The 21,602-nt window shown below is 45.3% G+C and overlaps 1 protein-coding gene across 3 annotated transcripts in view; it reads left to right on the forward strand.

Moving 5' to 3' along the window:
• Window positions 1-21,602, forward strand: part of SMYD3 (SET and MYND domain containing 3) — a 1,022,776-nt gene that overhangs the window by 759,753 nt on the left and 241,421 nt on the right. For all 3 annotated transcript variants that reach the window (XM_075597074.1, XM_075597076.1, XM_075597077.1), the window contains one exon: window positions 1,877-1,979. In XM_075597074.1, coding sequence (XP_075453189.1) covers window positions 1,877-1,979 — 103 coding nt within the window. The remainder of the gene's footprint in view (window positions 1-1,876; window positions 1,980-21,602) is intronic.

A 21,602-nucleotide genomic window follows, 5' to 3' on the forward strand; every position in this document is an offset into this window, starting at 1 on the left:
ACAAGGCAATGCATAAATACAACAGTGTCATGGAAATGGTTAGTGTCACACAGTAATGCAGGAAGGCAAGGGGGTACTGGTAGAGCTGGGACCAGCGACGAAGGGGGGCCCAACCAGCCGACCCCTGAAGTTCTTCTGCTGGGCTCAGATCTATATAATATATAATAAAAATTGGAAGATTTAGTCTGTGATTTTGCTAACAAAAAGAGCTGCAAAGTTAATGTTTAATGTACAATTACTTAAATCGGAGCTAATATCATTAAACTTAATTCAGATATCCAACACTCTACATTGTACTATTTTGTTATGCTATTACGCTACTTATTATTAATTCTTGATTATTAAACTTTCCATAATATTTCACAATTTTATTTAACGTTACATTCATGTGTATATACTTCAACATTTGTAGATGTATTATTATAATAAAAAGGTTTTGTAAATTATTTAATTAAAGCTAATAATTAAGTTTGATTTAACAGTTTATTTTTCAAATTTTTTAGTCATCTGAGATTTTTTGGGGCCTAAAACTTTTTCGTAGCTCCTGGGAACTGTACCCATTGTGGCCAGTGGATAATTCAGGCCTGGCCAGGCTTACCAGTACGAACAGTCCATGTCTGGACCCGGTATAGCAGCGTCCAAAGCACTAACTTTCTCAGGATGTTACATAAGAAAAACAGAAAAAGTATATAGTGCAAAAATATTTAGGTCAAAAATGGAGGATGGTCCAAAATCTATGAAACTCACATGGTCTATGGGAATATTAAAGCGTTTTCCAACACAGAAGCGGACACCACCAGTACAGGGATATAAAGTCACCCTACGCGTTTCACTCATCAAATGAGTTTACATAGAAATTCATAATCTCCATCTTTTGTTTCACTTGTCTGGACCCGTCCTACCAACTCAACAACCTTCCCCCACGCTCGACAATAAGGGGCTTAGGTGAAGACTTTAGTCCTGCGCCCTGGGAAAGCTGTTGTAGGGCCTGCAAGAAGGAAATGCAGATTGTGCTATGTAGTAGAAGTGTGTTTTCTAACAGGTGGACCAGAAGGTTGCACTCTTTTTAAACATCAGTTAGCTGTTAAAGGTATCACTTCTTCCTTACTTTTGTTCTTTTCAAGTGCCTTTTTTTGCTGTCCATGCTATGTGCTAACACAATATCATCTTCTACTATGGGAAAATAGTTGTAGGATTTAAAAAAAAAAAAAAAAAATCTTTTGACAAAGGGCTGATCAATTATAGAAATGTATCTTCAATTATGAAAACTTTAATAAACCTTGATCAATTGTTCCATCTTTCATGAATTCATTAGTTATTTTTTTTTGTGTGTCTGTTTTGATGCATACTGTAAGTGCTAATGTACATAAGATTTTGGAGGCCAAGCTGCACGGTTTTTCAGGTAAAAATGTGGAAGTAGTATTAGCTCGGTCCAATAAAAATAACAGCCTATTTTTTTCAGGATTACTTGGCTAATAGATGTATGTACTATGAGCCATAACCCATGCGTGTACAATGCTAAATAAAGTGCTTAATATAAAATCCTAATCGAGTAAAAAAATGTAAAAAGTGTAGATCTGTAGGGGAAAGTATTATTTTTTAAACAAATCACCCCTTGTCACTTAATATTAACGACTACAACTATCCCTTGTTGCTTGTTTTGACATGGTATATAATTTAGCAGCTGATTAATAGACAGTGTTGCTTTGACAGATGGCTATTTAACCATTCCAATCCTCTGAATTTAAATGCATTGCAGGACCCTTTGGCTCTGAAGGGGTTGGCGGTTTTGTGACTATCTAAACCTATGTGAGTTCCTATAAGGTGACTTGGCACTGAGGTATATCTTCATCAATGTTTTTTTTCCCCATTGTAGCATGTCTTTGCTGAACCACAGTTGTGACCCCAACTGCGTGATTGTATTTGAAGGAAGACACATTCTCCTCCGCACAGTCAAGGAAATCCCAATGGGCGAAGAGGTATGATAATTAACTTGTCCTCCCTCCCATCACAAACACCTGGAATGGTCAGGAGCCACCCATTTACATTCCTGAGTAATGCCTCACCTCCACATTCTGTATGAATTATCTCTCACTGCTCATATCTCACATGGAAAAGATGATACATTGGACTGTCTGTACCTGCTGCTGCTGCCTCATCTGTGTTTTTATTTGTCATAAATCACACACTGTCATGATAAATTCCTCGGTGTCCCTCTCATTTCCCATACTTAGGCTGCCTACAGACACCCTGTCCTATTCCATTTGTCTTTTAAATGTATGAATAAACACTTTGAGGCAAAAAAACAATGTTCACCAAGCATTCCTACACTAATGGTTTGCTTCATGCAGACTATGTTGCTGCAGTAAATCCTCAAATATATCAGGGAGGCTGGGGGGCTTATAGATGATATTTCAAGTGGGATTTGTACTCGTGCACCAGGCGGTGGATTGTGATTTGTTGTTGTTTTTTCAATTGACTTCAAGTGACTTTAGTTGTGTTCTTCGGTTGATCACAAATAAAAAGTTTATCAAATGAATATTTAGACATCACTGAAAATGGACATGAAAACTGTGATATTGCTAAATGGGAGTCAACATGTATGGGCACTTGCAGGGGTAGTGCAGGCTGCGATGTGTTCACTTGTGGTTGTCGTGTCTCAGCCATGATTTCCAGACAATGATTGAACTGTGATTGCACAATACCAAGCGTACACCTTCATTCTTTTTGGAAGACATAAGGGAAATAGGGTCTGTCTTTTTCTGTTTGTAAAGCATACAGTAGATGGAACAAAAGATATTTATCAAAAAGAGTATTGTCCGTTACAGTGCCCTTTTGAAATGAAGGATAGAAGAAAAAAAAGTAAAAAACGGAGAGCACAGCAAAAAGGTGGGGAACTGGAGGCCAATGAAAAAATAACAAAAAACTTTATTGCAACATAACCTAATTAAAAAGAGAAACCTCTAACGCGTTTCTCGCCAGGGGCGCTTAATAATAAAGCGCCCCTGGCGAGAAACGCGTTAGAGGTTTCTCTTTTTAATTAGGTTATGTTGCAATAAAGTTTTTTGTTATTTTTTCATTGGCCTCCAGTTCCCCACCTGTTTGCTGTGCTCTCCGTTTTTTTCTTCTATCCTGCTTGCTTACCTGTGGATGCACGCTGCTGTATACCGGATGTCTTCAACTCACCTGAGAATGAATTTGTGAGTACCCCATTCATTGAACTGTTTGCTGCTACATTGCTCATTACTAGGGGATTTGTCCGGCATTTCGGGGGTCTGCTGGTTCCCGTCGGGGGACCTCATGATCGCCGTGGTCGGCCTATCCCTGTTCTATGTGATTGCCTTAGGGGCATTACTCATTACAGCTACAGCTTTCTTGGTGTTTAAAGTTCTGGACTCCGGTATGGATATGGTTATTTTCGTTGCCTCTGCGTGATGCACGCGTGTCTATTAGGCTAGTAGCGCCGAACATTGAGGTTCATTCCTCTATCTGCTAACCTTTTGAAATGAAGAACTGTAGCACTATTTTAAAGCAACAATCTGGGCTAATTACATTTTGTTTTTGCATTTGCTTATGTTTAAGGAGCAGATGCTCTTCAAAAATGTGTTTCCCCTCGGTGGGAATCAGGCGGACTCCGGAGCTGAACTGCTTTAATTTCAGCTCTGGGGACCCTCAGGCTTCCCGAGACACTTACCTCCGTAATGGGTGCCGGAATCAGCTCCGTAGACTTAAATGTCCCGGTCATGTGGTTCAATAGGAAGCCGCAAGGGATGATGTCGTGGCTTCCTATTGGACCGAGTGAAGCCGGACATTTAAAGCCGCCATGTCGATAGCCTCACCAAGCCCAGCCACAGCTCCTACTGGCACACCCTCTGGAGGTAAGTATCCCGGGAAGCAGGGGTTTCCTGGAGCTGGAACTAACACAGTTCAGGTACGGAGACCCCCTGCTTCAGTCCCATAACTTTAATAAAATTTAAAAAAAAAAAATGATAGCAGGATTACTGCTGTTTTTACATTTACTGCTCTCTTCAGGAGATATAACCACATGTTATTAACTTTTTGAGCTTTCTGCACTGATTCTCTATATCTCTGTTTAAAAGGCTAAGGATGTCTGCAACACGTTATGATGTCACATGCCAGATATATACTGTAGACTACCAGGTACAACACCCAGTGGCTGATTTGCCACAGACAAACATTCTCAAATATCTATATATAAATATATATATATATAATGTATATATAATAGCTAAAGATATTTGCAGCAACCACAATTCCTCATCAAGGAGGGGAGGAGACAGAAAGACAGCAAAGAGGGGAGGAGACAGAAAGACAGCAAGGAGGGGAGGAGACAGAAAGACCGCAAGGAGGGGAGGAGACAGAAAGACAGCAAAGAGGGGAGGAGACAGAAAGACAGCAAGGAGGGGAGGAGACAGAAAGACAGCAAAGAGGGGAGGAGACAGAAAGACAGCAAGGAGGGGAGGAGACAGAAAGACCGCAAGGAGGGGAGGAGACCAAGGGATGACGATAAGGAGGGAATGGAGAACAGTGTGCACATGGGGCAGGAGGGAGTACAAATAGAGAGGAAGGGAGACAGCAACGTGAGCAGGAGGAGGAAATAGAGACACAGCAAGGAGAGGAACAGACAGGAGGGGAAGAGTAGGGAGTACAGTGTGCACAGAGGAGCAGACAAAGTAAGGCAGGGAGTGTAAAGAGAGGGGAGGAGAGAGTGCAAAGAGGAGCAGGGCATGATGGAAGAGAGAGTAAGGTGGGGTAGAGGGGACATTAGACAGCAAGGCATTACAGGGAGGGGTGAAAACAAAGAGGAATGTTTAATCAATAACCTTTGAGATCTGCTAGATCTGTGTATGTTACACCGGGTACAGCTAGTTTATATATTGCTTTAGAAAACACATTGTCCCATTAGAGTCGTGCAAGCTGCGGGAGGCGCATTGCGGTCAGATGTAACAGACACCAAAATGACTGAGCCACTGATTGAGCCACCTGTGCTGAAGAAGGGATATCCTAAAAACCTGACATGTTGGTGGCTCTTGAGAACCGAGTTTGGCCACCCCTGGCATATAGCAACAGAGTGTGTTAATGCTAAATTCTATTGCTATTAGATACAGTGCATGATATAAGTTTCCCTGACCCCATGCATAATAATTACATTTCATATTTTCTGTAACAGTAGTAAAATCACTGTTCTTCAGTTTGCTTTCTTGCACACATGAAATAGTAGAATTACTGCAATTGTTTTACAGATTGTGCAGGAAATGGCAAATGGGGATTCTGACATTAGGTTGAGGCTACACACACAGGTGTGATTGGAGCCTATTTCTTAAGAATTTTCTATGCAGACAAATTGGGTGAAGACACCTAATTTGCAGCCCTTCCTTCACATTTTTTTTTTGTATTTGAATAGATTTTCTCACTTTCCATGCAAATTTGCAGAAGAGCAGCGAAAGAGTCCATTATAGTAATGTCTCTATCACTTAAACATAAGAATCTCCAGGTATTCCCAGGATTATAAAGCAAAGTCTTGAACGTTATTACATATTCATAGGAAACCAACATTTCATCGTAGATAGGCCTTCATTAGGGTAAATAAAATGAATGAAAGATCCTCCATATATACACCCCCACACTGGGTGATAGTGCAGTTAAGATGTTGCCCAAAATGGCACCTACTATCACGGAAGCCCAAATGGGTTTGGCTAACTATGCGCACTTACAGTCCTTCAGACACATTCTCCGTAGTCCTTGGAGATGTGTAAGGTTGAGGGTAGTCTTCTATGTATTTCAAGGTCCCACCAGGCATCAATCAATGTGACGGTGCGCTCTCGTTCTCAGACAGGCAGAAAATTCAAGTTAAACTGTCATAGTCATAATAGACGACTGAAGAAACAAAATAAGTTTTTTTTTTTAAAGTAGCGCGCTGTACAATAAAAGGGAAAAAAAAGCGTGACTACAAAATAAATACAGGACCTATAACAAAATAGGTAAGTATAAAGTTTTAATAAGGCAATACTGTTAAAATATAGAAAATTAGAATAACCTTACATGACTAATAAAGTACTTGGGACATAGTCATTATTTCCTTACAGTTGAGTACGTGTATATAGAATATTTAAGCTAATTTTATGACTTACTTGCACACAAACTTTGCAGATAGCATAACCAAAACCAAATTGAGTCTTAAAATTCTGTTTTCACATGGTTTGGGCATGAGAGAATGGTTGAATGATTTTGGCGACATGCATTTGTGTGCGGTATTGCCCATTTTCACACGTGCATGCCATTGTAATACTATCCTAGCCCCTGTTACTACAGATGCAGCAGTCGTTATTCGAACACTTCACGCGTTGTATACCTCGGAATACCCATGTCATGGCGCAGGATTTCTTCCAACCGTACCGCCTTTATATGCGAGTGGAGAAAATAGCATTTTAGAGTCCTGGTTTTTAAACACCTGAAATTGACACAGTAGCACAGTACTGTACTCATTACAATTCATTAATTTCATTGCATTTAATTGCACACAATCCATGAAATTCAAACAAAGCAACCTCGATAAACACGTGTGCCTGGGGCGATTGGCCACGTTAATGCCGCGTGGAGTACAGCAGCGCACACGAAAATGGCTCTGTGATTTGTTTGAATAACGGCCGCTGTATCTGTAGTTTCAAATATTTGGGCATATGGTTTGACTCCCATTTAACATTTGGGCTGCACGTTGATACCCTGATATCCAAGACCTATGCCAAACTAGGTGTACTATATAGCAGCGGTGCGCAAACTGTGGGGCGCGACCCCCAGGGGGGGCGCGACACTGCCGACGGGGGGTGCGGGGTTTACAGAGGCCCCGCGCGCTTCCCGAAGGCACTTAAATTAAGTGCCGGGGGAGCTGCAGGGCCTCTGTAAACCTAACTTACCGTGGCTCCGGCGGCTTCCTCCCTGTGTCGCCATGGCAACGCGGCGTCAAAATGACGCTGCGAGGTCATGTGACGTCACGTTGCTATGGCAACGTGACGTCATTACGCCGGAGCGCGGGTAAGTTGGGGTTGGGAGGGGGGCGCGGGAGTTAGGGGACAGCCGGCAGGGGGGCGCAGGGAAAAAAGTTTGCGCCCCCCTGCTATATAGGATCAAATCCTCCCTAAGTCTGCTGGTCAGAAAGCACATTGCACAGCAGATGCTAATGCCAATTATAGACCATGAGGACATTGTATTTGACACACCACCCCAAACCCACCTTGGCAAACTTGATACCCTCTACAACTCAGTATGCCGCTTTGGCCTCCAATTACAACTACAACACACATCACTGCGAAATGCTCAAAGAACTAGATTGGTTATCACTTGAGTCTATGCGCAAAGTTCATCTTTCCTGTCTTGCCTTCAAATACTTTCTGGGCAAGCTACCCACCTATCTGAACAAGCTCCTCACCCCTACCACTTGCAGCACTTATCATCTGAGATCTGACTCCAAAAGACTGTTCATGGTCCCAAGGTTCAGCAAAGTATCCGGCCGCTCCTCCTCTTACCATGCACCTCAAAACTGGAACAATCTACCAGAGACTCTCTCAGCCACCACCAGTCTAAGTTCTTTCAAAACTAAGGCTGTTTCTCATTTTAATCTGGTCTGTAACTATTACATACGCCTATAATATATATTATCTTTAACTGTGCATGCAATGTCTTGTATATAATCTATAATAACTCTGTTCACTTAATGTAACTATGCATTTGTAACCATGCATTTGCCATCTTAACTCTGTGCCCAGGACATACTTGAAAACAAGAGGTAACTCTCAATGTATTACTTCTTGGTAAAACATTTGATAAATAAATAAATTGTCACCGAATAATAACAAGATCCCAATGCATCCCTTTGGTTTGCTACAGTATGCTTGTGCCACTGGACGATTTAAGTTGGGGTTTATGGAGAAGTTAGGGGAAGTGCTACTCAACATTAAAATGTTGCACCTTTCCTTTCTCGTTTAAATCATGTCTGTTGTCGTGTTAACTTATTTGCATAAGTAGTCAACTGCAGATATAAGAAACTCAAATAAAAAAACTTCTATACATTTGTCACTACTACTAAGTGACACAAATTAAAACCTTCGCTCAGCGTAATGGAGCAAATTGCATCATGTTGATACATATCTCCACTTTAGTATAGCACTTTGTTCTGCTGTACTCATGGCACAAGCTCTCCGTTGATCCTGTTCTATTCACTACACCAGCAGTGCGCAATCTTTTCTACTCGCCCCCCCCCCCCTCCTGCTTCCCTCCCTGCTTGCGCCCCCCTCTCTTACCTTCTCTTCGGCTTCCGGTGTCAAATGACGCCGCGGGGTCACATGACGTCACGTTGCAACGCCAATGTGACATCACATAACCCCGTGGCGTCATTTGACGCCGCGTTGCCATGGCGACGCTTCGCCGAAGAGAAGGTAAGTGAAGTTGCAGAGGCCTCATGCGATCCCCCGGCATTAATTTAAATGCCTTGGGGAAAACGCGCGGGGCCCCTGCAACCGCCCGCCCCCCCCCTGAATAATCTTGTGCCCTCCCAGTTTGCGCACCGCTGCACTACACAACCAATAACGTATGTGTACAACTGCAGCTTGTACAGGGTTTGAAAGTTGAGAAGTGTTATAATAATACACATATGCATTTAAATCTCCTGTTATCTTACCTTAGGGAGGAAATTATATTGCTTTATTACATTAAATATTACTGCTTGCTGCACCTACATCTCAATTAGTGCTGAATGTGAAGGATGCTAGTTTTTAATATGTGATTTAAATTCCCACCGGAGACCAGAAAGGCACACACCATTTTATTTATTTTTTACTTGGTGTAGACCTTGAAAAGTCTGTTAATAGTTTTAGTGCTGAATTAATTTGCTATTTATCAAACCAAAAATGTATTAAAAGCATGAATGTTTCATTATATAGGTTGACAAAATGTATTATTTTCACAGTATGGCTATCAATTATATTACACTCAATTTATATTTATTAATACTCGTTAGAAGTAAAAAAAATACACATATTTCTGACTTAATTTCAATTGTAGCAATCAGGTTTTAAACATGAAGGATCTGTCAAAATTGATTGCAAACGACGAATTATGCGACGTGTGTAAAGCCTTCATACATACAAATGACATTTTATGAGGTCTTTTCAGCACTAAAATTTCAACACACTCAAAAATTCTAATTGTATCTCCGTAAATAGACCTTTATATGATAAAAACAAACCAAAATAGTAGGGAAAAAAAAATCACGCCAGAAAAATGATTAATTGCAGGTGGTGATACCTTTTAATCGATCAACATGCAAGTTCTTTATCGACCAACTGTTACTGGACAGAGTTTTTGAAACCTCACAGGTCTCGCCTTCAAATTCACTTGAAATATATGTAAAATAGCTTTAATTGCATTTCCTTATTAATATAAAATATAATTCTAAGTACAGCAATGATGGAAGTACACTCATCGCACTGGTGAGTTCACATTTGCAATGCAGCTATAGTAGATCTCGCCATCAAAAGTCTCTTTAGTTCAGTGGTTCCCAACTTCGGTCCTCAGTGACCCAACAGACCAGGTTGGAAGGATATCCCCGCTTGAGCACAGGTAGTTCGGTCAAAATGATTGAGCCACCTGTGCAAACGTGAGAATATCCTTAAAACCTGGATTGCTAGTGGTCCTTGAGGACTGGAGTTATGAACCATTACTCTAGTAACGTTGTTAACCTGTAACTGCAGCAGATTTCAGGACCAGCACATTTTGTAGCAAAGGGAAGGCAGGGGAGCACACACCCTGCCTGCTGAACATCCCAGCCCCAGGTAAGGACCGGAGTCCAGGTCCCCGGGAGAGCTGTCATCGGCCCTGCTTGTGACTGTATTGAAACTTTTTTTTTTTTGACGAATCAAAATTGCCCCCCCCCCCCTGTGCTACACTGGCGACACACTTTATTCGAGCTCGGCTAGTCCCACGAATTCGGGTATACCCGGGTGTATTGAGGTTTGTGACTGTTTTCTGCCCGAGTGCATTGAGTTATTTTCCAAGCAGGGATTGAAGCATTTTATTCCCGCTGGCTGCAATACTGCACAGTATATATATATAAACTGCATTACAATTCATGAATTTATGCCATCTGGTAGACACGCGAAGCATTGCAGCCTATTAAATCCTAATCATTATCATTTAACAGATCAGCCGCCCATCAGCCAGGCATGAACCCAGGCTGGGAAGGCAAATGCAACGGGGCTTGTCAGAGGTTAGGAGTGGCGCATTCCAGGTATCTGCCAGGTACATACCGGGTATTTGCTCGAATAAAGTGTGTCGGTGCAGTAATTATATGTTACTGCTATTCATATTTCCATAACTTAATTTAACTTAAATTATGTCACTAATTATGTGACTAGATATTCATCGTTCGGTGTGTCATATATGTTATGTTTTGTTTCGTTTTATTTTAGATATACAACCATTAAAGGTTAAGTTTTCAATTTCTCATTAACCCTAATTATATGAGTGCTAGTTCATAAGGGGTATTTTTACTTGCTTTGGCAAGTTTCTGTCGCTACATAACTTAATGACACAGTAAGTGTGCACTGTATAGTACCTGTATATGTATCCTGTCTCCTCCTAACCCCAGGATTTCTGAGGTGTGTCTGTGAATGGGCTTGGGTGTACAGTATATGTTGTGTTTTCTATATTAATAAATGCATGTTCGTGTTCATTCATCTCCCTCTTTACCGTTCGCTGTTATAAAAAAAAAAATACAGGGATCAAATTAGAACAGGAGTGCGCAAACCGGGGGGTGCAAGATTTTCTGGGTGGGGGGGGGTCGCGGCGGTTGCAGAGGCCCCGCGCTTCCAAGAATGTACAAACCATATCTCTGTAAAGTGAACCTCTTACTTTCTGTATTCTGTGATCTGATTATGTTTCACTTTTTACAAGTTTAGTGCATTTTTTGCTCATCACAAACTTGCTATCCTACACATTTATCCAGATTTATCATAATTACTTTACAAACAGAGAGCAAATGAAAAACAGTAGGAACTAACGGTTCTCTTATAGATGATAGCACCAGTATATATTAAATTAGGATTGAAATATATTGGATAGAGGCGCAAAAAATACTCAAACAGATTACATATTTTAGTACCGTAATAAACATGTCGCTGTCATTGGCTCACTTTGATCTTAAATCGTATTGCCTCTTTATAATCACTCTCTTCATGATAGTATCTTGTAAGTAACATCCTTCCAAGCCATTCTTACCAATCTATACAGAACATTTACTTTTGTTACATACTGTACATTCTTAATACAAAGGAGGAAATTGGCTTTAATGGTATTGCTCTTGCTTTCATTTTTTTTGTGAAATATGTATTGTCCTGATATTTGCTAATACCTTGTAGCATTTACTACACTGATGAAGGCTAAGGCCCCGCTGCCTCAGACCACGCGCCCGCACTGCAGACAGGCGGCACGTGGAGAGGCACTTGACCGCTATATGCGGTCTGTAGGGTGCAGGGGAGGGGGCGTGGTTTGAGCAGAGGGCTCTCCGTGCTGTCCCCTCACTTCCCCCCCCCCCCGTCAGTCCGTCCCCCCCCCCCCCACAAACAACACATACACACACATATACACGTACATACACACACACACACTTCCCCCCCCTCCCTACCTTTTGAGCAATTCTTGTGCATCCCCTGGCGGCTGACCGTCACAGCGCGTAGTGAGCCATGCAGGGAGGGGGGACTGGGACCGGCTCGCGAGGATACCCCTGCTGGTGAGTAATGCGCACGCGACCGCTCACGCCGCCGGACGCAGTGGGACCAAAGCCTAAAGCATGCTCACTACTTACAAAGTTATACGATTGTAAAGATAACCACAGCACTTTTTGCTGATCTGCAGGCTAAATATTTAGATCCAAACTCCTCTTGAAAGAACTAGATGATTTAATTAACATATTTCCACGCTTCATATTTTCTTAATTATAAAGGGGCTGTTTGAACAAAACAAGTACAGTACATGTAATATTCATGCAAACACAAGAAAACTTTTCCATAAAGTTAACCACATGAAACATGCCTAACAATTAAATGTCAAATAATGCAGTGATCTGCAGTCACAGTCCGTCTGCACATGCTACGGGCGGTCCTCCTCTCAGGCCTTGAGCTTAACAAATCCCCCCTGTTGCTTGATAGATGGTGGTATTGGCCCTCCCAAGGTTGTAATAGGAACTAAATGTGTGTGCTTGTAATTAGTATCCTAAAGAGTACTGTAGCAGTATTTTGTGCTTTACCATACATCAGAATAATTCTGCTACCCAATATGCTGAGGTGCTGCCTTGTCTGTGCCCAGGAAGATTTCTATTTCATCCATTTGAATGCGGCTTAAATCTTTGTGAGCAATGATGAAGGTTGTTTCAAAGCATGTTGAAAAGGGGCTTGGGAATATTATTCTTAGTACGTTCCGATTGAAAAGGTACACAAGGCACTATTTTCAAAGGCGCATGAAATGAAAGAATAACAGGATATTGCAATACCAACAGGAAACAGGTCCATTTGTCTTCAATAAAAAAGTGAGTTTGCAGGTCTCTTAATGAAAATGTAGTGGTAGTGGTATCAGTTGTGTGCTTCAACCACTGAGTGCAAATGTCTGTGTCCGTATATGTATCTTTGTGCAGTATGTGGGCATATACGTGTAACGGGTATTCCACCCCACCCAATCTCATATATAGTGTGGGTGAGTAGAACATGCGGTGTTACCGGTGTGGTGCGTATACCTGCAGGCTCACAGGAGGTCTGAGCCTCCGCTAATGAGAGCCTGGGGTGAATCCTCTGGAACGAATCTTCTTTCAGCGCCTCCACCTGTGTAGGATTCTATGGAAGTGTAGAATGACCCTACATAGGAACCCAATCAGAAACCACACACACAGTGATTATATAACTAAGGACTTTACTAACGAATAATAATGATAACCTGTGTCTCTCTCACGGTGAGACACTAACAGTGACGTCTCGCAGGACGATTCCCAAACACTAGGTGATCCCACCCAGTGTCCCAAGAACCCCACCCAATGTCCCGTACTCCTACAGAGATAGTCAATGGGTGACTGCGCAGTCACTAAGAACCTCTAGGCCTGTTGGTGCACATATGATGGTATAATACCTGCCGAGCACTCCGGTGCTCGGGTCAGCAACAAACTTCTCAAAGGGTCAGACGTGTGATGAGTCCGTCTGATCCTCCAACCGAACTCCTTACACGTGCGGACCACTAGGGCGGTCCCACTCTGGAATCGTCTCTGTGGACCCCAACGTGGGTCCAACCGCTTCCACAGGAACAGCAGCAGCCGCTGTGTCCCTATCTATATAAATGGTACTAACGTGACAGGAACCCTAACCTAGGGCCTGTCCCTGTAGTACAGCAACCTGTAGTGGCTTGGGGAACTCCTAGGGCCTGCAGGGGTAATGACCTGTCCCACTCCCCCAACTACCCAAGTCCCTTCGGTTAGTGATCTGGAATGGACTAGAGTACTCTTCCATGCAGTACTTGGGCGTCTACCTACTGTTGGCTAGCCTAGTGCAGATCCTCTCCAGAATTCCTGACCTCGTTAACAGGCTATCCCTTCAGGCATCCTACCCCTAGCGCTACCGCAAGGTGACTAGAACAGCTATAGCCCTTCTCCAGACCCACTACTCTCTGACTAGTCCCAGCGCCTACCGCAGCAAGCTGTAACTCACTGGAGGCTGCAGCCAACGTGCTGCGCAACAAGGTGCCTGCCTATCAGACCTCACAGCACTGCTCGCTGTGACCCTGACAATGCAGCACTCTAACAACACTAAGGGCAGCGTCCCTATCTTGGGCCTCCCTCAGTACTTAACCCACTACGCTAGCGGGGGGTTGGGGCCTACCTGGGGTGTGGGTACCTATGGGGTGCAGGAGCTGCTCTCACTCCCCGCACCCTTCTTCCCTCACAGCTCCCTAGCTCCAACTCTCTATCACCTTCTGAACAGTTACCCACCCAACTAGTGGGGAGTTGGGGTCTACCTGGAGTGTAGGTACCTATATGGGGCAGAAGCTGCACTCGCTCCCTACACCCTACTTCCCTAACAGCTCCCTGACTCCAACTCTATAACTGCAGACTTCCTTCTCTCAGCTCCCACTAATGTAAGTGGCAGGGTCCCTAACCTGAGGGCTGCCCCTGGCAACACTCACCTTACTGGGGAGCTGAGCTATCTCTGACCAAGGGGGTGCTGGCCTAATACAGGGGAGTCCCTCTCTCCTGCACCCTACCTCCTTCCCTTGTCTGCCTCCTTGCTCTGCTTCTTCCTGACTGACTTGACTCATGCAAAGCCCGGGAAATGTATATCTTTTCCTCCAGGGCAGTCCTACATCTCTATTGGCTCCTATCAAGCACCTGGTGCCTGCCTCGCTATGCCTCATGGGAATTGTAGTCCCGAGGCCCCTACAATAACATTGGGACCGCGTGCGTTCCTCCCCTCTGCCTACACTAACTCCTAATGGCCGCCTCAAGCTCTCCCTATGCTTCCCTACTTTCGCGCGACCTCCTAAGAGCTGCCTTAGCTCCCTACCCCTATCTGCGCATGCGCGACCTATCTGGGGCTCTCCTGCCCTCGCGCGATCACTGCGCATGCGCGACTTGAAGCGCAATGGCGGCGCTCTCCTCGCCGGCCGCCGGGACCTTAGAGACGCGACCGCGGCCTTAGCAACGGCCCGATCGCGTCCCCGGCAACCGGCCCGCTCGCGGAGACAGCGCACCGCTCCCTGCAACGGCCCCCACCCTTGGGATGGCCGTCGGGTCTGCCGCTGGCCTCCGGCAGTACCCAGCATTGCTTGTGCCCACGGAGGCTCCCGAGGGGGTCGCAGGGGGCAAAGGGTGACCTGGCTACACTCTCCCCTTGGTGAAACACCCAACGCCCTCGCTTGGAGAACGACATAACAGGGCACAATTTCACACACTGACAAATGGCATGGCATACCCCGTACACTTAACAGATCGGCTTTAACCTCACCAACACATGTCACATCACACCCCATAATTCCCGAGGCTAGCTGAGACCATTTGTGGGGTGCCCCTAACTGATCAGGTGGGGGTACCTCACTTTTGCGTCCGTGAGCCTCTCCCAGAAAATTCTCTTGAAGAGCACACTCTGGGGTGACAGTCACTGGTTCAGTACTACTTCCTCCCCCTGGTGGAAGGAATAGCACAGTGTCTTTCAACCCGGTCTTTACCTGGTCATCCACGCCTTGGAAACAGCAGGCCAGGCGGCCAAGACCTTTCCCACGGTCCACTACTTGGCGGATGTGCCGCTTCTCTTTCAGCAAAGTCTCTGTTTCACCTGGCAGGGGGTAAAGGGTAGATACCTTACCACTGCGGTGATTCACGGTGTCCAACAGGTCCTCGGGGACGCTGTCAGTTCCCACCTTGGTGGTATCGGAACCTGTCCCCAACTCTTCTGGGACAGTCCACTCACTGACTCGAACTTCGGGAGTGTTGGATCCCAGTCCTGGGACCACTTGTGTCGGAGCACACGGGCTCACACTCCGCTCAGAAGCCGCAACTCTGGCCTTCTTCACGGCCACCTCCATCGGAGCCTGGGGGGGGCAAGGGGGTTCCTTACCACTCGGCTGGCTTGCGATGGGTTTCTCTTCTTCTGGCACGATAGGCAGTGGGCACTGGTCCACTCGCACCACTGGACAGCTATCTTCTAATGAGGACACCTCCGCCAGGACGCGATGCAGAGGGGAGCCCTTCGCCCGGGCGACCAGACTTAAGGAGCCATCGTGCTCCACGGTCACCTGGAGGCTCACCCCCAACACCCCTGAGGCAGTCGACTCACCCTTGTTGTCTGTAGGTACTGGTCCCAAGCCTAGGACCGATGGTACCCCTGCAGTAGGTCTGACTGACCATCGAAGGGCACACGGGCCCACAGCAGGGTCCGCAACATCGGAATACACCTCTTCAGAAATCAAACAGTCTAGCACGGCGTCAACGTATGGTTGCAGATTACAGTGTTTGCTCCCCCTGGTGGAATCTGTAGGAAGGGCACTTTCTACAAGTGAGTAGTTCTGGCTCTGCTCTGAGTCACTCACATCACTGGGGAGGGGCTCTGATTTTCGCGCCAATCCCGGACAGATTGTTGCAACATCTTGCTGTGCAGGTTGGCAGTCAGCAGCACGTGCGCTCTCCTGATTTGGCGGGAAACGCCATCCTGCTTGGTCTGCGTAGACTAGGGGGTACCCTTCTGAGGGGCCCCCGGGCATGAACAGTGCGGACGGTGCCTTTGCCAGGCATATATTCTCAGTGTGGGTTACTACAAAAAGAATGGTCTTCCATGTGGACGTGGGATCTTGCTCCTCATCTAAGACACATGTCCATGGCCACTCAGGAATTTTACACATATACTCCCGAACCTTCATTTTGGGTATAGTTACGGGAATGCCTCCTACCGCCACTACCTGTCCAGGGTCTAGGTATTGCCTCAAAGCCCAGGCCAGGACCTCGTCTCCGGACTTCACAAACATGGTGACAAAAATAGGGACGGGACAATTTAGAAAAAATGGACAGGGCACCCCAGGTGTATCTCAGCAGCGCCTCCAAATGTAACGGGTATTCCACCCCACCCAATCTCATATATAGTGTGGGTGAGTAGAACATGCGGTGTTACCGGTGTGGTGCGTATACCTGCAGGCTCACAGGAGGTCTGAGCCTCCGCTAATGAGAGCCTGGGGTGAATCCTCTGGAACGAATCTTCTTTCAGCGCCTCCACCTGTGTAGGATTCTATGGAAGTGTAGAATGACCCTACATAGGAACCCAATCAGAAACCACACACACAGTGATTATATAACTAAGGACTTTACTAACGAATAATAATGATAACCTGTGTCTCTCTCACGGTGAGACACTAACAGTGACGTCTCGCAGGACGATTCCCAAACACTAGGTGATCCCACCCAGTGTCCCAAGAACCCCACCCAATGTCCCGTACTCCTACAGAGATAGTCAATGGGTGACTGCGCAGTCACTAAGAACCTCTAGGCCTGTTGGTGCACATATGATGGTATAATACCTGCCGAGCACTCCGGTGCTCGGGTCAGCAACAAACTTCTCAAAGGGTCAGACGTGTGATGAGTCCGTCTGATCCTCCAACCGAACTCCTTACACGTGCGGACCACTAGGGCGGTCCCACTCTGGAATCGTCTCTGTGGACCCCAACGTGGGTCCAACCGCTTCCACAGGAACAGCAGCAGCCGCTGTGTCCCTATCTATATAAATGGTACTAACGTGACAGGAACCCTAACCTAGGGCCTGTCCCTGTAGTACAGCAACCTGTAGTGGCTTGGGGAACTCCTAGGGCCTGCAGGGGTAATGACCTGTCCCACTCCCCCAACTACCCAAGTCCCTTCGGTTAGTGATCTGGAATGGACTAGAGTACTCTTCCATGCAGTACTTGGGCGTCTACCTACTGTTGGCTAGCCTAGTGCAGATCCTCTCCAGAATTCCTGACCTCGTTAACAGGCTATCCCTTCAGGCATCCTACCCCTAGCGCTACCTCAAGGTGACTAGAACAGCTATAGCCCTTCTCCAGACCCACTACTCTCTGACTAGTCCCAGCGCCTACCGCAGCAAGCTGTAACTCACTGGAGGCTGCAGCCAACGTGCTGCGCAACAAGGTGCCTGCCTATCAGACCTCACAGCACTGCTCGCTGTGACCCTGACAATGCAGCACTCTAACAACACTAAGGGCAGCGTCCCTATCTTGGGCCTCCCTCAGTACTTAACCCACTACGCTAGCGGGGGGTTGGGGCCTACCTGGGGTGTGGGTACCTATGGGGTGCAGGAGCTGCTCTCACTCCCCGCACCCTTCTTCCCTCACAGCTCCCTAGCTCCAACTCTCTATCACCTTCTGAACAGTTACCCACCCAACTAGTGGGGAGTTGGGGTCTACCTGGAGTGTAGGTACCTATATGGGGCAGAAGCTGCACTCGCTCCCTACACCCTACTTCCCTAACAGCTCCCTGACTCCAACTCTATAACTGCAGACTTCCTTCTCTCAGCTCCCACTAATGTAAGTGGCAGGGTCCCTAACCTGAGGGCTGCCCCTGGCAACACTCACCTTACTGGGGAGCTGAGCTATCTCTGACCAAGGGGGTGCTGGCCTAATACAGGGGAGTCCCTCTCTCCTGCACCCTACCTCCTTCCCTTGTCTGCCTCCTTGCTCTGCTTCTTCCTGACTGACTTGACTCATGCAAAGCCCGGGAAATGTATATCTTTTCCTCCAGGGCAGTCCTACATCTCTATTGGCTCCTATCAAGCACCTGGTGCCTGCCTCGCTATGCCTCATGGGAATTGTAGTCCCGAGGCCCCTACAATAACATTGGGACCGCGTGCGTTCCTCCCCTCTGCCTACACTAACTCCTAATGGCCGCCTCAAGCTCTCCCTATGCTTCCCTACTCTCGCGCGACCTCCTAAGAGCTGCCTTAGCTCCCTACCCCTATCTGCGCATGCGCGACCTATCTGGGGCTCTCCTGCCCTCGCGCGATCACTGCGCATGCGCGACTTGAAGCGCAATGGCGGCGCTCTCCTCGCCGGCCGCCGGGACCTTAGAGACGTGACCGCGGCCTTAGCAACGGCCCGATCGCGTCCCCGGCAACCGGCCCGCTCGCGGAGACAGCGCACCGCTCCCTGCAACGGCCCCCACCCTTGGGATGGCCGTCGGGTCTGCCGCTGGCCTCCGGCAGTACCCAGCATTGCTTGTGCCCACGGAGGCTCCCGAGGGGGTCGCAGGGGGCAAAGGGTGACCTGGCTACATACGTAAGAAATGTATTTGAGTGGATTAGACTGAGGAAGGGGAAACAGATTTTCCAATACAAATTGACAGGCACACAAATCAAATGAAATAAATTTACAATTTGTTTGGGGATATTTTGAATACAGTAGTTTGTGGAAACACCTAACCAAACTGTGCAGGGGCACTGTTTGTGTTTTTTGTGTCAGTAAATTATATAGGTTATATTGTACATACTGTATACGTATTGCCCTTTTTCATTCCTCTCCCAGTCTCATCACTGTGTGATGTGATTGATATTTGCATTACCATGGCACACAATAATGTAGACTTTTAACATCATTGTTTATACATGTATGTATGTCTTTATTTTTATAGCGCCATTAGTGTACATAGCGCTTCACAGCAGTAATACACGTGGCAATCATATAAATAATAAATAATATAAATAACAGATAATGGGAAGAAGTGCTTCAGACATAAAAGTAACATTTAGGAGGAGGAGTCTCTGCTCCGAAGAGCTTACAATCTAATTTGTTGGTAGGAAGCACGTACAGAGACAGTAAGAGGGCGTTCTGGTAAGTGCGTCTGCAAGGGTCCAAGTTTAATGTATGAGGTGTTAATTATCAGCCATAGAGCTACTCATATGCTTCCTTAAGCAGGTGTGTTTTGAGGTGTGTCTTAAATGTGGATGGAGGAGGTGCTAGTTGGACATTTATGGGGAAGGACATTCCAGAGGTGTGGGGCAGTCAGTGAGAAAGGTTTAAGGCGGGACAGGGCTTTAGATACAAAGGGGGTGGGGAGAAGACATCCTTGAGCAGAACACTAGAGTCGGATGGTGCATAGTGAGAAATTTGGGCTGTGATGTAGGGAGGAGCAGAAGAGTGTAAAGCTTTAAAAGTGAGGAGGACAATTGTGTGTGATACGGAATTTGATAGGAAGCCAGGAGAGGGATTTCAGCAGGGGAGATGCTGGGACAGATTTCGGAAATAGTAGAGTGATTCTGGCAACAGAATTTAGGATAGATTGTCGGGGAGACAGGTGTGAGGCAGGAAGGCCGGACAGCAGGAGGTTATAGTAATCGAGACGGGAGAGAATAGGGGTCCATGTCAGAGTTTTTGCAGTCGAGCAAAAGAGGAAAGGGCATATCTTGGTAATATTGTGGAGGAAAAAACGACAGTATTTTGCTACTTTTTATTTGTAATGTCACATGCCAGTACAGACAAAGTTCTGCACATAAATGTGCCTCTGGACAAAACAGAACAGACTTAGATTCAGGATTATTGCAGCTCTGCTCCTACTAATGACAGTAGGACCACACGCATTCCATGTGGTTTCATTAGGGGTCAATTCCTCGAAGGATCACCACAGAACAGTCAATGATTGGAAGCCACAGATCTAATTAACTGAGAAAAATACCTGTCACAAAGCAATGCAAACATTATATTTTATATACACACACACACACACACACACACACTTTCAATGTCATTTAAATTGCATAAGTACAGAATCATGAACATTGTTATTGCAGTGTAGGACATTTGACACATAGAAATGAGACAATAAAAGATGTACTTCCTAGTAATAATAGTTGTGCTTAATTAAAAGGTAACTGGCTTATTGTGATCATGCAACTTAAAAGCCAGCCCAAGGAAATACTCTAGCTCTAATTTAAAATAAAAGTAATAATGAGCACCTACCCTGCAGCCCAGTCCCTTAAACTAGCATTTACATGTTGTGAAGCAGCGAATGAGGCTACAGGCTCATTTAGGATACTGTTACTTAGTCGGTTTAACATTTTTTAAATAATTGCCTTTACTTTTCTGTTTCTTCTTCCATGCACACCGCAGTGTGAAACGCTTAATTCTATCGCTTCTCATTTGTAGAAATACTGATATACTGTATATGGTAAGCCTATTTCAATTCATAAAAATGTTTCCTATTGTCCTTATTATAAGAAATCCTTAATAAATAAACAACAGTGTTCAGTGCAAATATAGATTTGCTGCTGCATTAATTTATTAGGTACAAGTTCCTATAAACTACAAAAAAAATCATTATTTACTGTACTGTATTTCTCTTTATTTGTGGTCAGACTTGATGGAGCTGTGAGACCTGTATTTGCAAAGTTATTATGCATAATTATTAAAATAAACTTCAGATTTATGTTGAGAGCATATATTGAAAATTGAAAGGTTTATGAGCTTTAAAAAATGGCCATAATGTTGTCCTCTTGTTTATGTACAGAGCTGGTATACAATGCCTGCTTGAGATAGGCACAGCTGAAAACTGAATGCTCGAATAAATGTCATAGTACAGGTAGAGTCTATAGATGTTAAGGGTGGCACTTTCACAGGTGTTTTTGTGTTTCGGTGTTGCCGGAACTCAATTGGTTTTGGATTTGTGGGAAAATGATGGAACTCAAAAGTTTGTGCAGTTATTAGAAAAAACGGGGGTAAAAAAAGCCAATCTAGCTTTTGAATATTTCGCAGTGATGTGTGTTGTAGTTACATTGTAGTACAAAGCAGCATATTGAGTTGTAGAGGGTGTCTAGTTTGCTAACGTGAGTTTGGGGTACCGTGCCATATACTATGTCCCCATAGTCAATAAGTGGCATTAGCATATGCTGTGTGATACGCTTTCTGACCAGCGGACTTAGGGAGGATTTGCTCCTATAAAAAACACCTAGTCTGGCATAGGTTTTGGATATCAGGGAATCAATGTGTAACCCAAATGTTAAATGGTCAAACCATTTGCCCAAATATTT

The sequence above is a fragment of the Ascaphus truei genome, chromosome 4 (genome assembly GCF_040206685.1).
Source record: "Ascaphus truei isolate aAscTru1 chromosome 4, aAscTru1.hap1, whole genome shotgun sequence".
In the NCBI taxonomy this organism is placed as follows: domain Eukaryota; kingdom Metazoa; phylum Chordata; class Amphibia; order Anura; family Ascaphidae; genus Ascaphus; species Ascaphus truei.